The 16,756-nt window shown below is 36.4% G+C and overlaps 1 protein-coding gene across 5 annotated transcripts; it reads right to left on the reverse strand.

The window, feature by feature from the left end:
* Window positions 1-401: 401 nt before the first annotated feature.
* Window positions 402-16,026, reverse strand: LOC149822756 (transcription factor GTE9-like). 5 transcript variants are annotated; one of them, XM_089980043.1, is made up of 12 exons: window positions 15,768-16,026; window positions 15,197-15,287; window positions 2,623-3,842; window positions 2,460-2,523; window positions 2,249-2,392; window positions 2,093-2,160; window positions 1,914-1,980; window positions 1,740-1,820; window positions 1,536-1,654; window positions 1,359-1,425; window positions 1,114-1,223; window positions 402-1,030 (listed from the first exon to the last, which is right to left on the reverse strand). In XM_089980043.1, the coding sequence occupies exons 3-12, from the start codon at window positions 3,679-3,681 to the stop codon at window positions 770-772; spliced, it is 2,040 nt and encodes a 679-aa protein (XP_089836169.1). In that variant the 5' UTR covers window positions 3,682-3,842; window positions 15,197-15,287; window positions 15,768-16,026; the 3' UTR covers window positions 402-769. The 5 variants fall into 5 exon arrangements, with proteins under 5 accessions (XP_089836169.1, XP_089836167.1, XP_089836168.1 ...); XM_089980041.1 differs by having other exon boundaries at window positions 14,980-15,287; XM_089980042.1 differs by having other exon boundaries at window positions 14,818-15,287.
* Window positions 16,027-16,756: the final 730 nt, after the last annotated feature.

The raw sequence follows: 16,756 nt of genomic DNA on the forward strand, positions 1-16,756 counted from the left end.
TGATCATCGCTTATACAGTCACTGGAATCAAAACCAGAAGTCCTTATCATGAAGCCAGCCATACATGAGGCGAATCCGGCAAGCGAGTCAATCAAGGTTGCACTCTTATATTTTTCCCACTTTGTTTGCGAAAAGCTGCAAAAAATAAGAGGCCTAGGTAGCAGTTGACAGTTTATGAACTGAGAACCTTGGTCATCAACAACTATTCTGAAACTACATTCGAAAAGATCAGCAAGCTCGAACACATTATCACCATCTGACTCAGTTCAATCAACATGCAATAAGTTACAACGTAAAAATTCAATCACAGATCTCAAGCACCAAGTAGAAGGCTATGTCCTATTCTGTTTGTCTTTCTTCTCTTTTAATTCAAGTCCATGGAAATAACCAGACCCACTTGCAATACAACGGACTTTTTTATTATTATTATTACAGAGTACCAAAATACCTTTATACTGACATCACGATAGAAGAGTACTACAGAACTAAAAAGTACAAAACTAACATCTCCCTACAAAATTTTTCTCACGTCTGACACCTATTATAAATAAGATTGTCTTCAACCTGTTCCCTCAGCTAACATGTGAACCATCCCCCACTCTCATCCCAGCAAATACACGCATTCATTCCAGGAACAACCACACTTTACATTCAATCCATCTGTATCCCCCTAGACCCTCCTCAGATTGTTTTTAAAAAAAAAAAATCACGATCTCTGGGGATCAAAAAAAGAAAAATGACCATCAAAAATAGGAAAAACACAATGGGTTCAGCAATCTATCTCGCCCTCCTCGACATCACCATTGCCAGCTGCACAATCTGGATAGGGAGCCTCGTCGTCTTCAAGGTCCTCGTTCTTCATGAACAACCCCAAACGTTCCAACGGATTACCCCGTCCTTGCAGCGTAAACATCTCCAACCCTTCAGGGCTCCCTATCTCGTCGCCTGAACTCATTCCTTGTGAATAGCCAAACTGTTCGAGGTACTTCAAGATATTTTCATTCTCATTGATCTCGACTGTTCTTTCCATCTGCATCAACAAACGACAGACCAAAGAGCATTTAGCTTTATCACCAGCAAGTAAAAGAGAAAACCGATGAGAAAAAGACTGGCCTTTTGTAGTGCAAGTCGAGCTGCTTCCCTTTCTTTTTCTCTCTTCCTTTTGGCCTCTGCTTCATGAGCTGCTTCAGCAGCCCTGACCTGGGCTTCAATTCGAGCCTTGTCTGTTGTACACACACAGATCGTAAACAATAAAGCAGGGAGCATACAAAACAATGTTGCCTTGCAGATAAATTTTTTGCTCGCATGGCCTTCATGGAAAAGGGACATGTTTATTGATCTAAACCACAAAAACACACCTTCCCGGTGCCGCCTTTCCAGTTCTTCTCTCTCACGATGTATCTTAGCAGGATCTCTCCTCTCACCCTGAATGCAGAATTACAGGAAATTCAATGAGAACAGGATTTGAAATAAAATTTAGAAGACATCATCTGACTATGTTATCAGTTCACAAGGTAACTTGAAAAGAAACCCACATTATTCAGTAGGGTCTTCTGCTGGGCTTTCAGAATGGTATCAGCAAAGCGGCTTTTTAACATTGCAGCTCGAAGAGCTTTGCTTGGAGAGAGTTGCATCTCCGAAGTGATGCTTCCACCTGTTGAAAGGATAGCCGTATAAATTCAAAATGTATGCACAAGAATAAGCATGTCCAAATAAAATAATTCAAAGTTCTCAACAACCTTCTCCAGATGCACCAAAAGAAGCAGCTGCTGCATTAGGACTTGAATGTGTGTTTTCTTCATCCAAAACACTTACAGCTCCTTAAATATTTTGGTAATATCACAGTAATTTTAGCAACATATTTAACAAATTATAAAAGAAAATTAGCTTAATAATAAACCATCATTCCCCACCATCCGTGTCAGGATCCTGGTGGCCCCTTTGCTCACTGGCAGCATTTGTGTTACTTAATAAAGGAACCTACGTATAAAAGTAAAAGCTTCGACTTTGAGATTTCCTCACAGAATGATAATAATGCTTTTGACTGTGTTTAAGAATGTCACAAAAACTGTTGTGGTTAAACTGTAATTACCATGATGAGTGGGGCAGCACCACAAGCCCGATCTGCTCCTATATCCAATGAACTTTCTGAATCTACATCTGAGAAAGGCAAAAATAAGGTGTCACATGTATTACCTGAAGCACCAAAATCTGAAATTGAAAAAAAAAATCCAGGCAAACATCTCACCGCTCACAGATTGCGTAAAATCACTGCGACCAGAGCAACCTTGGCAGGCCTGGTCGTTGCATGTGCCATTTGTGCATGCTGTTGAGCTCCTACATGCTTTAGTAGGTAATTGCTCATCCAGAACACGGCCATGATCCCCAATTCCTAAACAGCATATTGTTAGCGTCTGAGAAATACACTAAACAACAGTTCAGTCATTTCACATCATTACCTTTGTGGACATTGCCGCGAGTGCTATGCCCAGAAGGCATCACAGCATTGCCTGTATCTGCAGACTGAAGGCAATAATGTCCCACAGGCCACATAAGCATCTAATTCAACGAATCACAAACAAAATAAGAAATGGGACAAAACATCAGGAACTGAATGCTCACTTTTGCAGATCTTGCTTCCATATAGCTCCCAATGATTTTTTGCAACTCCCATGCTGAGTCATCATCAATCGCATCAATGTCCACTTCAATTTCATCTTCATCAGGGCCAAGTGATCCATACTTCTGCAGAATAGCGAGCAGCTGTGGAGGAAGTTTACCACCAGATATTGCCTTCAGGTCCTTTCTTAACTTCTGCTTATCTGCAAATGTCATTGACCTAGTGACTGTTGCCTCCAAGTAATAGACAGGTTCTTTCCGAACAACCTTTCGAGGTTTACCAGCCTGCTTGGGCACATTTTTTGGATTCTGCATTACTGCAGGAATTTCCTTCCTCCAGTTCTCCTCCAAACTCTCCCATTTCTCATTAAATATGCTATTTAAAGATTTTGCCATGATATGAACATCATTCCCAGGAGGATTATATCTCATGGCATTGGAGAAAGTTAACCTCACATCAGAAGCAAAGTCCTGAACGCCCAAGTACAACTTGCTTTCGAGTTTAGATTTGATTGTACCCAAGTCCATGGGCTTGGTAATGATATTAAAATAGTCAGGAATGTTTAGCCTCACAGGATCAACTGGCTCATTAAACACCCAACCAAATTGATGAGTCACTAGCTTCTTCAATAAATTGGCACACTGCTTCATCACATCACCTTCAAGTCTTGGCCTTTTGTTCCCTACTCTGTGTTCCAGAGTTTGAGGAGGTCCACGCTTTACACCAGTGACAGTGGATCTACCAGACGTCATTTGTAGATCTTTCCTGGTTTTCTTTTCTCTGCTCTGTGTGGTTTGGCTGCCTTCACTATTTTGTCTGACAAAACCACAATCTGGAACTGTTTTATGATTAAGGACATTACAACCATCAATTGAAGCCAGATTTTCATGACATTTTGAATCAATACTTTTGACTGCAGATCCGACATGTGCAAGTTCGGCCACCAGCTTCCTCTTCAATGACATCCGTTCACTAGATGACATACTTGACAGTAAAAATATTTTCATCGGAGCATCATGAATGTTTATATCATCTGACCCACAGCCAATATTCATTTCCATGTACTTGCCCCACGTTAGTATTTCCCAAGGCTCTGCAGCAAATTAAGCGAGGCCAGAAAAGGCTTCTTCTCTTTAAAGCATACTTCTCACAGTTCTCCACAAGATAAAAGAAAAATTGCACAAGGAGCAGAAAGTATATATCTTGCTTAAGAGAACTGTCCCTGTTAAACAAAATTAGCATGAAATCAACTTGTCCATTTATTTCAGAAGGAAATGAAAATCTTATCAGAACAAGGAAAAGAAAAGAAGGATAGGTAGAGGTTGCCGATGCAAATGCTAAGAAAACAGAACAGTCAGGTCATATTTAAGCTCGTTCCCATCCTTGGTATACCTATCCAATAAAATACTTGTCCAAGACTGTAATATTAAAGAAACTAGATACACATTATACAGAGAAAAGATCAGGTGTAATATGATTGCAAAAATATTTGTGCATTAAGCACCTGATCACACTCCATCTTGGGACAGGGACTGTCAGTTGTGGGGCCCAAGGCCTGATGGACGGTGATCAGGTGTTTAATGCACAAATTTTGTGCCATGTGATTGCACCCGATCTGGACTCCATTATACATCTCCAAAAAGCTCAGTACAATCAACCGCATTCACGGAGAAGTCAACAATGCATGATAACAGACAAACGTACCTGTATTACCATACAACAGCATGGATGCAGGTATGTATATATGGTACGACACAAGTACAGCTGGTACGACATGCAATTTCCAAAACAAGGGTGCAGGAGTACAACTCAGCACACACACATACATAGAGAGAGAGACAAGGATATAGAAATAGGTAGGTCCTAGCTAATTTTATCTCCAAACCATCCCAACCACCTCTTCACATAATTACAGGTTTTTTAATTAATGTGCTTATGCTTAACTACTCAACAACATTCCTTGGATTGAACTAATTTATTGAGAAACAAAAAATTTCCATCATAAGTTTTAGTGCAATATGAGCCATTGATTTTTAACCACTATTTTAAAACACGTCTGAAAAATAAAAAATACTTCATCTAATACAAGTTTTTCCAACAATTACACTTTTTTTAAAACAACTAGGAGGGTTAGGGGATAAAATTGGTTATGACCGACTCTCTCTCTCTCTGATACTTCACTTAGCATGCATGTCTCATGCTGACATGATACAGAACATGACACACCAGATACCACAACTGTCAAAGCTATGTCGGACACAATCAACACTATGACCTTAGTTTTACCTATTTCATTTTATGATTGAATACATTACATCTCAATTTTCAGCTTTGATTTATTATCAACATCACGAATATTGATGAGATTTTGAAAACCTCGGGATATTATCGTAATATAAACAAAAGCCGCACCTCCCAGGCAATTTTTTATGTTACAGAAAATGTGGTCCTCTGTGTACAGAATGTGGCCTTAAATGAGTGAACAAAGCATGTGCAGTCATAGCTAAAATGATAGTTTCAAGAGCTGGTAACCTAGTCCGTCTCAACATCACTTGTATGGAGAAATATATTTGATTCGACCACCATCAAGAAATCCAAAAGCCCAATCATTTTTTAGATTCACATGCAAAACTCACAGTAGCATAACTACCAATTGTTTAAAACATTTTATGTAATAAGAGAATCGCATGTACATAGGTGTTTATCAAGATACAAAATTTGAATTCAGTGTTTGGCGAAGGCAAACATCACCCCCCAAAAAGTTGACAAGTTTAAAAGAAAAAAAATCCTTTAAAACAAAATTAGGCCTCCATGCTTCCTGCTCTAATGAGAACAATGTTGCTCACTTTCGGAAGCTTGCACCTCCCAGGCAATTTTTTATGTAACAGAAAATGTGGTCATCTATGTACAGAATGTGGCCTTAAATGAGTGAACAAAGCATGTGCGGACATAGCTAACATGATAGTTTCAAGAGCTGGTAGCCAAGTCTGTCTCAACCAAGGTTGCCAAACTAGGAAGCGGAAGCAGGAAACGATGCGGGAAGCGGAAGCGAGAATCGAAGCATTTTAAAATTTATAGGAAGCGAAGTATCAATTTAAAAGCAAAATATTAAAAAAAATGAAGCAATATGGTAATTGGATAGGAATCGAACAAGAAACAAATAAAAACTAAAATAAAATTGATCATTCTTATATTTCGTGATTTTTCAGTAAAAGAGTTAATTTTTTTTTAAAATCTAACAATGATGTAATTTAAAGAAAGTATATGGAAAGTGAGGGAAAGCGTGAGAGAAAAAACATGAAAAGAAACGTGAGAAAAGCATATAGGAAGCATAGACCATGTGTGTGGGAAGCATAGAAGAAGCATGGGGGAATCAAGATTCCCATGAAGTTTCGGGAGCGAGGAGTATCGCACTTCCGAAGCGAGTTTCCGGGAAGCGAGCTTCCCACCTACCTAAGAAGCTTCTGGTAACTCTGGTCTCAACATCACTTATATGGAGAAATATATTTGATTCGACCACCATCAAGAAATCCAAAAGCCCAATCACTTTTTAGATTCACATGCAAAACACACAGTAGCATAACTACCAACTGTTTAAAACATTTTATGTAATAAGAGAATTGCATGTACATAGGTGTTTATCAAGATACAAAATTTGAATTCAGTGTTTATGAAGATACAAAATTTGAATCTCACTTCATAACTACATTGATGAAAGATCAGTATCACATGGACAAGGATACAGCTAAGATGATATGAGACACGAACATGATAATTTTACGAGAAGATACCTGCACATGTTTGAATATTTAAAGCACACATATACATACATAAATATAAACACAAATACACATGCACACACACATACATGCAGATGTGTACAAGTATGTGTATGTATTTGAGTGTATGTTTTCCCGTGCATACATGTACTCACACATATGCAACTAACTAGTTAATCCTCCAAATTGCCATTTTACAAAGCCAATACTCAAGATTATTAAAAGCACATATATGGAAACTATGTAAACAATGTCAGCCTCAAGATTAAGTAAAAAAACATACAAAAACTGTAAACAATATCAGCCACATACCTAGAGGGGCAAATGTTTGAATATTTAAAGCACACATATACATACATAAATATAAACACAAATCCACATGCAGACACACATACATGCAGATGTGTACATTGTTAAAATATATGTATCATTACATATAAATATATATATATATATGTAATACACCATAATACCTGATAGGGGTATTATGGTCATTTCACACAATACCCGATCGGGGTACTTGTTTTTCTTCATTTTTTATTTTCTGTAATTATTTTATTTTTCTGTTTTCTTTTTTAATTTTCTTTTAGCCACCTAAGGGGCCCAACCATAGAGTTGTTGGGCCCCCAACGGTCACAATTGTGACCGTTGGGGGCTCCCAACAACTCCATGGGAGCCCCCTTGTGTGGCTCTCCTTTTGAGGCCATGTGGCCTCCCTTCCTCTCCTTTTCTTTTGTATAGATAGGGGTGAACCCCTTTGTATTTCCTTCATGCTTGAGAGCTCTCTCTCTCTCTTTTAATAAAGAGACTTATATTTTGTGTTGCGTATGTGTTGTCCCTTTATGGACTTGGCTATTGTCTCTTTTGTTTGTCCATTGTAGGACATTGTAAGTGCTTATAGCACTATTTGTATTTCCGCATATCTCATTACATGGTATCAGAGTCACTCGGTTCTTAGAGGAAAAAGCGTGATACGTATATTTTTCATCTCTTGTCTCCTGTTTCTCATTTCTTGGAGGCATTATGGAAGCAAAAATCGATCGATCCTTCAAACTCAATGGAAAGAACTACATGATGTGGGCTTCGGCTATGGAGAACAACCTCAAAGGTAAGAAACTTTGGGAGTATGTTATGGGTTCCATTCCGGAACCTAAATTGAAGCTCACAAAGATCGAAGGTGGCCAAGAAAAGGCTCTTGAAGGAGATGCTCGCCTCAAAGCCATTGAAAATCACCAAAAAGAAGTTGAAGATTGGGAAAGGAATCACGCAAAAATCCTAGCTTGGTTCATGAACAATGTCAAACTCAAGGTATGTGCTAATAATAGCTAAATTTCGTCGGGCAAATGAGGCTTGGTTTTTTATAAAGGGTATGTATACTCAAAAGGATCTTGTAAGAGCATATTTCTTGCAAGAAAAAATTAGAACCACCAAACAAGGTGATTCAAGTATTCAAGACTACTATAGTGCTTTAAACCCACTATGGGATGAGTTGGCTCTTTTAGAGCCAAAATGGGTTGCTAGGGAAGATGTCGAATTGAAACAAAAGCAAATGGAACAAGATCGATTGTTCTAATTCTTATTTGGGCTACGTCCCGAATTTGAGCAAGTGAGGTCATCACTTCTCCATAGATCCATCTTTCCACCAATAGAGGATGCTATTGCTGAAATCACTCAAGAAGAAACAAGGTTTGGCATGAGTAAGAATGTTGATGAAGTGCTCGCCGTTTTCAAACCCGGCAATAATGTAAAAACCTATACTCCCCCCCACTTTGGAAAACAAGGAAACTACAATGGAGGAAGAAAAATGATTGTATGCCATCATTACTATGAGTCGGGTCACGTTAAACCCGTTTGCCCAAAGCTCAATGAAACTTTCAAGCTTAAAGTGGCCTCTCTTGAAGAATCTACCACCAAAGAAGGTGAAGGCAAGAATGGTGACCTCAAAGAAACCCTTGGTCAAATATCCATGGCTCTACAACAAATCCTTAAAGCAACTTCCTCCACATCGAGTGCGGTCATTGCGTCTACATCATCACCGGGTACGTATTCTTGGATCTTAGACTCCGGAGCATCTTTTCATATGCCCCCTCATGAAAATGCCTTAGTCGATGTTTGCACCAATTCAAAAGGCTCTTGTGTTTCTACGGCGGCCGATAGAACTTTTTTGAAAATCTCTAGTATCGGAACTCTAAACTCAAAAAATTCTCAAAATCTTTTTGTTCCAAAAGATAGAGTTGTCCCAAAACTAAATCTAAACCTTTTTTCGGTCTCCCAAATTGCCGACCAATGGATGTGAAATATCTTTCTCATCTAATGGATGCTTTGTGCAGGATCTCCGATTCGGAAAGCGGATTGGGCAAGGCCATAAGAAGGGGGACCTCTACTATATGGATCATCTAAACCGTCCTACAAACTATTTTTGTTCTTATGTCAAAGAAAAAAGTATTGAAACTTGGCATAAAAGGCTTGGTCATCCAAGCTATTCAAAAATGTATCTTTTTCGTTTGAAAACAATTTTGTAAGGAAAAGGACATTAATTGCAAAGATTGTATTTTTGAAAAAATGAAGTATATTCCTTTTCCAACTAAAACTTTTTTTTCTTCAAGACCCTTTGAATTGATGCACTCGGATGTTTGGGGACCATCTCCGGTCATGTCTAAAGGCGATCATGTCTAAAGGGGGTTACTCCTATTATGTCACTTTCATCGATGACTTAAATCGATATGTTTGAATCTATTTCTTAGTCACAAATCAGAAGTATTTTCCTTCTTTAAAGAATTTCATATAAAAATTCAAAAGCAATTTCAAAGTAATATATCTACTTTGAGAACCGATTCCGGTGGTGAATACTTATCTAATGAATTCCAAAATTATTTAACTAAAAATGGAATTTGTCACAAAAAATCATATCCTATAACTCCACAACAAAAACGGACTAGCGGAAAGAAAGCATAGGCATATCATAAAAACCGCTAGAACATTGTTTGTCTCTAGAAATATTCCAAAAAAAAATTGGGCCGAAGCCGTCTTAAGTTTTAACCTCAACATACCTAATCAATATAATGCCTTCCTCAAAATTAAAGAATGTCGCTCCTTATGAAAAACTTTTCAAATTCTCTCCGGATTTCAATCGTCTTCGTATTTTTTGTTGTAAATGCTTCGTTCTCTTGCATAAGAGAGATAAGTTGTCTCCAAAGGCAATTGAATGTGTTTTTCTAGGCTATGGGGAAAATAAAAAAGGCTATAGGTGTTTTGATTTCGAAAATGACATATATATTTCAAAAGATGTAACTTTTAAGAATGGTTTTGAAAAAATAGAAAAATCAAATGAAAGTGATTATATGTTTTTACATGGTCTTATTGATGACATAAATAATGATTCTATGAATCATCTTGAAAGCATAGAAGACACTTGTGATGTGTCCAATCTTGATGTGTCACCATCGAGTGATGGTCTTAGTAATGAAAATATTAATGTTTACACCCGGAGAGATCAAGGAAGGCATATTAGTGCCTTAGAAAAATACTCACAAATTTCGGAATCTTCAGAAGAGCCCTCCATTTGGCACTCTTCTAGAGAATCAATACCCCCTAATAGGTTTGTTTTTTATGACTCTTTAGCACCCAACTATCAAGCATGTTTGATAACCTTACATTCATATTATGAACCCGCTCATTATAATCAAGCTAAAACTCTACCACAATTGGGTTGAAGCAATGAAAATAGAATTAGATGCGCTAAGAAAGGCTAATACTTGAGAAATAGTCAAACTCCCTCCACATAAAAAAACCTATTGGATGTCGCTGGGTCTTTAAAGTTAAAACTAAAAGCGATGGATCCATAAAAAGATATAAAGCCACGTTAATAGCGAAGGGATATTCGCAAGAATATGGAATCGACTATGAAGAAACATTCACACTTGTAGCCCGAATGATTAGTGTCAGAACTCTAATAGTTGTCGCATCAACCAAAAAATGGCCTATATATCAACTCGATGTGAAAAATGCTTTTCTAAATGGAAATTTAAACGAAGAAGTATATATGGATCCACCACCTGGAATTAATATTGGACAAGGTCAAACTCTTAAAAGCCTTATATGGTCTTAAAAAAGCCCCCAAGGCTTGGTATGATCGTTTTAGTGATATCATGGTTAAATTAGGATTTCATTCATGTTATACTGACAGTGTGCAGGTACTAGCATTGTCATTTTATTGCTTTATGTTGATGACATGATTATCACTAGGAATGATCAAAATAGTATTATTGATGTTAAAACCATGTTGAAAAATAATTTAACAAGGAATAGATAATATTTTTAAAATAATAAATAGTATTTTTTGTTATAATATTGTCATTTGAAAATATCACTAATTTATTGCAATATTTTCAAAATGTGGGTGATATTTGTGACACGCACACACACACCAATTAAAAAAGAAAGAATAGTTGTTTTTTATTTCATTAGTGTTACTGTTAAAACTTAAAAATTGTATATATACACATAATATATATATAATATTTTATATTTTTGCCCTCCCGCACCCCCGCACCCAAGTTTTTTTAAAGTGTCGCATCGCCGCACCCGCACCCATGTGACAATATTTTTCCCTTAGTAGATTCTTGTGTTTATGCCTCTTGAGCATTTTTAAAAACTCATATTTTTTAAGACTCTTTTATGCTTGTCGCTTAGCCCTTAGTGGCTTTATGTGATTTTTCCCATTTGTGGCCTATTGATTTGTGTACTTGTGCAATCTTGTAACCCTTAGTGGGTTTTTTTCTTATGCATTGATATTTAGTAACATGATTCTTAGAGATTTTATATTTGTTGAAATTTTTTATATAACATATATGGGGGTTTCATGAAATAGTTATGCATGTTATTGAATTTCTATATAGCTCTTTGTGAATCTCTACATGTTTGCCTTTAATTGTCTCGTAATAGACTTATGATTTAAATTTAACTTCTTAGAAGTTATTCTTTAATAAGATCACGTATTCTTGTCTCTTTATTGAGATTTATTGGATCTTTTGTATGTAGTGTGCCATAGTAAGCGTATTCCTTGATTGGTGGATTTATGATTCCATTATCTTTTAAAAGATAACCAATTTTCATACTTGCATCTCCTCCATGTATATTGCTTATATTGGGCATGATCCTTGTTCGTTATTTGCTTATTAAAGTTTGTAAAATTGTCAAGAGACATCTTATGTTGCATATGATTGCACTTATTTCTAATTGTTATTGAACCTGATTTTAAATTGTGACTTTCAAATCGATTTATGTATTTGAACTCACCTTATTTGGAATTGATCGCTTTGTGAGTTCAGTATTGTCGTACTATGGCTTTTTCCTTTGTCCGTCACAAAATTTTGTTTGATGCGTCATCTTCTTTGACCTTGTTGTTATTGGGTCAAAATTAGTCGTTGAGGTGAGTTATGTGTGCAGCTTATGTCATCTTATCAGTCTACGTTACTAAGGGTTATGAGTGACGTGTTGTTACTAGTTTTGGTTTTGATTAATGGTTGATTGACCTTTGGATTCATGTCGGTTTTGTTGAACCAGAGATGTTTGTTAGGATGAGTTGTTTGCATCTCGGTTTTTGTCAGTTTTGATAGTCGGCTTATAATTTAAATCTAATCGATGGTTATTTGATCTCTAGTTTTGTGAGTGTGTTGTATCACTCATTTGTATATTTGGCCAATGTTATTACGATGGATGATTATAATTATGTTAACCTGTGATGGGTATCTATTTTTAAAACCAAGGTGTTTCGAAAGATTGTTAAAATTGGTATCATTATTTTTCTTGGTGACATTAGTTTGTTTTCATTACAAGCTCTCTTAACTCGTGTGTTTTTTCCTATTATGTCTCTTATTTAAGTATAATTTTATGTAGACAAGATATGTTTCTAAATGTAGTGAGTTATATGCACCCATTGACAATACAAACCAGCTACAACCACAAAAGGTGCACATACCTCACCTCATAAATGATTGTAAAACTGCGCATGTGCATGGTCACGGGAATGATTATTGCAGACATTTGTGTTAAGTTTTGGTTATCATTTTGTTGGTGCATAGTCATTGGTTTGGTAATAGCTAACATTTGTATTGTGTTCTTGTTCTAATAGCTTATACACTTGAATTTTGAGGTTTGGAAGTCTAGTGAGATGATTGCTTGTAATGGTCTGTTGTTGAAGTTTGCAAAATATCATTTTTTGATATTTGTGGGATTTTAAATCACTTCATATTTTTAGTAAGTTGTTTTCTCTTAAAAGGTTTTCTTATATTTAGCCCATAAGTGACTTTTTCATTGATTCTAAACTATTGCATGGTTCATTCATATATGCATTGATTGTAATGATTAATATTGCTTCTAACTTGATCCATGTTGACCATATTTGTCTTTTCTTAATCTTTATTGAATGATTTTAATCATTTTTTTATCTTCTGCTATGTAAAAATGATTCGGTATTAAAAAGAAATCTATCTATGAGAAATTTACTCTCCTTTATAGGATTTTATGATTTAAACTCCTTTCTGAGTTACTTATTCATGGTATTGATGTTGTTTGAAAATCCATATTTCATATCTTTTATACATTAATGTGTTTTTTGTTATAGATATATGTGTGTATTGACTTTGAATAATACATGTTTTCATGAATTTTTAAAGTAATTAATGATTTATGACCTTATCTTTGAGATATTTTATGCATACATTTCTCTTTTTGATAATATGCAATTATGTTTTCTTATGAATTAAGAACTATGATTTCTTAAAAATTATTTATTCAAGTGAGTCTCTCAATGACTACTGTGTTTGAAAATTTAATGATTTTTCAAAATTAATTTTTTAAATCATTTTGAAAATTGTTAAATTGTTTTATTAAATATTTTTTATACATTGTACTTTTGGTGTGTTTGGTCATCCTCTCCTCATAATATATAATTAATTTTTTAAAATCTTCTTATAATATGTATGTTTATAGTTGGGATGCTTTCTTAACTCTATTTACAGGTTCTCAAGTATTGATGATATTAAAGATCCTAAAGATTCTTTGTACAATAGAGCATATGTTTGAAGATCAAGAGCACCCTTTAAGAAAGCATAGAATGGAAGAACTTGATGAAGTCCAATGAAAATCTTTTATGTAATGGGTTATTTATTTGTATAGGGGGGGGGGGGGGGGAGTGTTAAGATGAATGTACTATTTTATATTATATATGTATACGTATGTGTGTATATATTTATATATATATTATATCTAAGTCAATGTAAGTTCACTTTGACTAGTAGTTAGAGTCTGGTCCAACAGCTAGATATCTACTCGTTGGAATCTTGGACCCTCTCCAATGGCTAAAAAGGTCTCATGTAATCTCCCTTTTATCTCTTTTTTTTATAAATATGTTTGAGTGTGTGCTTTGTAAAGTGAGAGTGACATAGTTTTAGGTTTATGAGTGTTACGAGTGTTTTGCGATGAAGCTCTTTGTATTTTGAATTTCTTCTTTGTATCTTTGAATTTCATTTTTAATTAAATTATTCATTCAAAATACTTGTGTTCCATTTTTATTTCTTATGGTGAGCTTGTATTCAAATACATTCTATTTCGGTTCTTGGTATTCATTTAGAAATGCATTGAAATCTGTGCCATTTCATGACACTAGGGTAACAATCATTTTTATTAGTCAAAAAATGGAATCTATCATCTTCTGTTCCTTAAGGAAGCCTTCACCAAGTGATTATACCCAATCACCAAGTGCTTTAAGTAGAAAAAAAATAAGATAAACACAACCTAATCAAGCATTGAGATCATCACCAAAGAATTGGGTAATTTCAAATGGAAGCATGATATATGTTCCCTTATAACAACAGATATGATCTCAAGTCAAGATGCAACTTTATCCAGATATACAATCTATTGATTAAACAACCGATAGCTTCAGCTTCAACCAGCACTTGTCCAACGACAATCCACACAGTCAGTCAGTTTCTTCAATTCTGAATATAGCAGCAATCTGGCATTTTTCTATCATCGGTATTAGCAGTCATCAACTCACAGAACTGACATTATGTTTTGTTCATAAAAAACTATTTAACAGTAATAACGGTTTCAAATCTTTCATAATTTATGTCAGTGTATTCGCATTAAATACATCATACAGACCTGAAACTTTAATATTGGTTGATCAGATCATATTGATTGTAACATAATTCAATTATCTACTGCAATATCCAAATGATTTTCTCCATTAAAGGAGTCTTTGGGAAAAAAATTCAATACGACATGATCTTGTGTATTTTAATTTATTATGAGCCTCATTAGATTGTTTACAAAGGCTTAGAGACTTCCAACGGAGTTGTGTAAGTTAAGGTCCAAACATCGTGTGTAACTACCGTCTTAGATTGAGCTTGCCTTATTCCTGACTGGTTCTATTTGTGCAGTAGAAATGGAGCTGAAGAAAATTCTTTCACTCAAACGTTCCTCTGTACTTGCCTTATTCCTGAACGGTTCTATTGATGCAGTAGAACTGGAACTGAATAAAATTATTTAACTCAAACGTTCCTCTGTACTTGCCTTATTCCTAGACGGTTCTATTCATGCAGTAGAACTGGAACTGAAGAAAAATGTTTCACTCAAGCGTTCCGCTGTACTGAACGGCCACTTCTTCACCACGCCAGAAATTAGCAGGTTTCGATTAAGCCCACAAATGATGAAGTTTAATGAATCTTATAGCCGGTGTACTCCAATTAATCTCTAAATAATCTTTAGCTATTCTCTTCAATCCACTTACTACGACACAAAACCCTTCAGTGATTTTCCTCCACGAAATGAAATCGACCATCCACACGAGAATCTACCAAGACGTAAACGTTTTGCGCACCCTACAAAAAACATCGACAAACTCATATTCAGAGCTAGGCTGAGTATAAACAACGGAATAATCAAGGACACAACAAGGGTGACAATAACAGGGATCAGTATAAATAAAGGGGAAACTACAGCAGAACATGAAAATAGGAACCTGCCTTTCAGAAAAAAAAAACAAAAATAGGACCTGCAAATAGATTAGGGTTTCAAAACGAATCAAAACAATGAAAGAATCGGATAGAAACACGGGGAGAATCAAGAAAACACGAAAGCTAGGGCTTCCTCTTTGCTTGTGACCGAGGAGGAGACGGGGGACCAAAACCCTTAAGGAAATAAGACCACACTAGAAACCGCGATTAGCCGAAACTGGGGTTTCCATAAAGCTAGGGTTTCCGAGACACCGCGGCCGAGAAGGACGAAATTTAACAAGACCCAAACCGACGGAAAGAGCAAGAGGCAAAAACGAAGGACGAAGAGATCCCATCAAAACTAACCTTCGGTTTCGCCGGAAATCAGTTCCCAATCGATCGGTACGCCGGGGCTTTCGAGGACGGGAGTGGGAGAGCAGAAACCCTAGAAATCAATAACAGAGGAGGAAGAGTAAGACGACAAAGGAGGGAGAAAGCTAAGAAACCCTCAACCTCCTTCTTCCTTCGCTCCTCCTCCTCCTCACTTTCCCTCCTCACCAGCACCACTCCCCTTCTCTTCTTCCCTAATCGCGAGAGCCGACGGGGCCGTCGGGCGGGCGGGGGAACGCGCAAGAGGGCCAACAAGACGCGTCCATCTGGTATTTATAGAGGGTTGCGATGGGCACCTCGCGTACGGACCCCGCCCACATCCGACGGTCGGAATCGACCGGCAGTGCCAGCTGTCATGGTGCTCCTTCCGTCATTCATCTTGTATAGATGGACGGCTGAAACATCGTGCAAGATGCGTAAAGCTCTAAATCTTTCTTTAGCTTGGATCACGTGCGTGGATTTTCACTTGCTAAGTGAACGTAGTTTACGCGCTTCGGCCTACGTCACTAATATTCGGGAGATATTCTCGTAGATATCGGGATTTTATCGTGATAGTCTGGACGTGATATAATCTTTATGACAAGTTGCTAAGGAAAAATGTTGGCTCATGGTTAGCCTGGTGGGTTCAAAACTAGGGCTGGACGAACCTAACTGACCGTCACGAATTCAGTTCGTGATCGGTCCATATAGCTGGTGAGCTGAGCCACGAGCAGCTCGTTTAGCTTAAACGATTCAAGCCCCAACAAGAGGTCTTCAGCACATGAGAGCTTGTATAGAAAGAATATATATATATATGACAAGTGTAAGCTTCATGATCAAAATAATAAAATATATAATATTAATAAAATAGCACTAGTAAATGGTTTTTTAATATAAATATACATGTATGTGTTTGTTATACACATATATGAGTTTGTTTGATGGTTGATTTAGTAAATATAAGGTTTTTGAAGGACTTGAAAAAT

The sequence above is a fragment of the Nuphar pumila genome, chromosome 11 (genome assembly GCF_984573655.1).
Source record: "Nuphar pumila chromosome 11, dmNupPumi1.hap1.1, whole genome shotgun sequence".
In the NCBI taxonomy this organism is placed as follows: domain Eukaryota; kingdom Viridiplantae; phylum Streptophyta; class Magnoliopsida; order Nymphaeales; family Nymphaeaceae; genus Nuphar; species Nuphar pumila.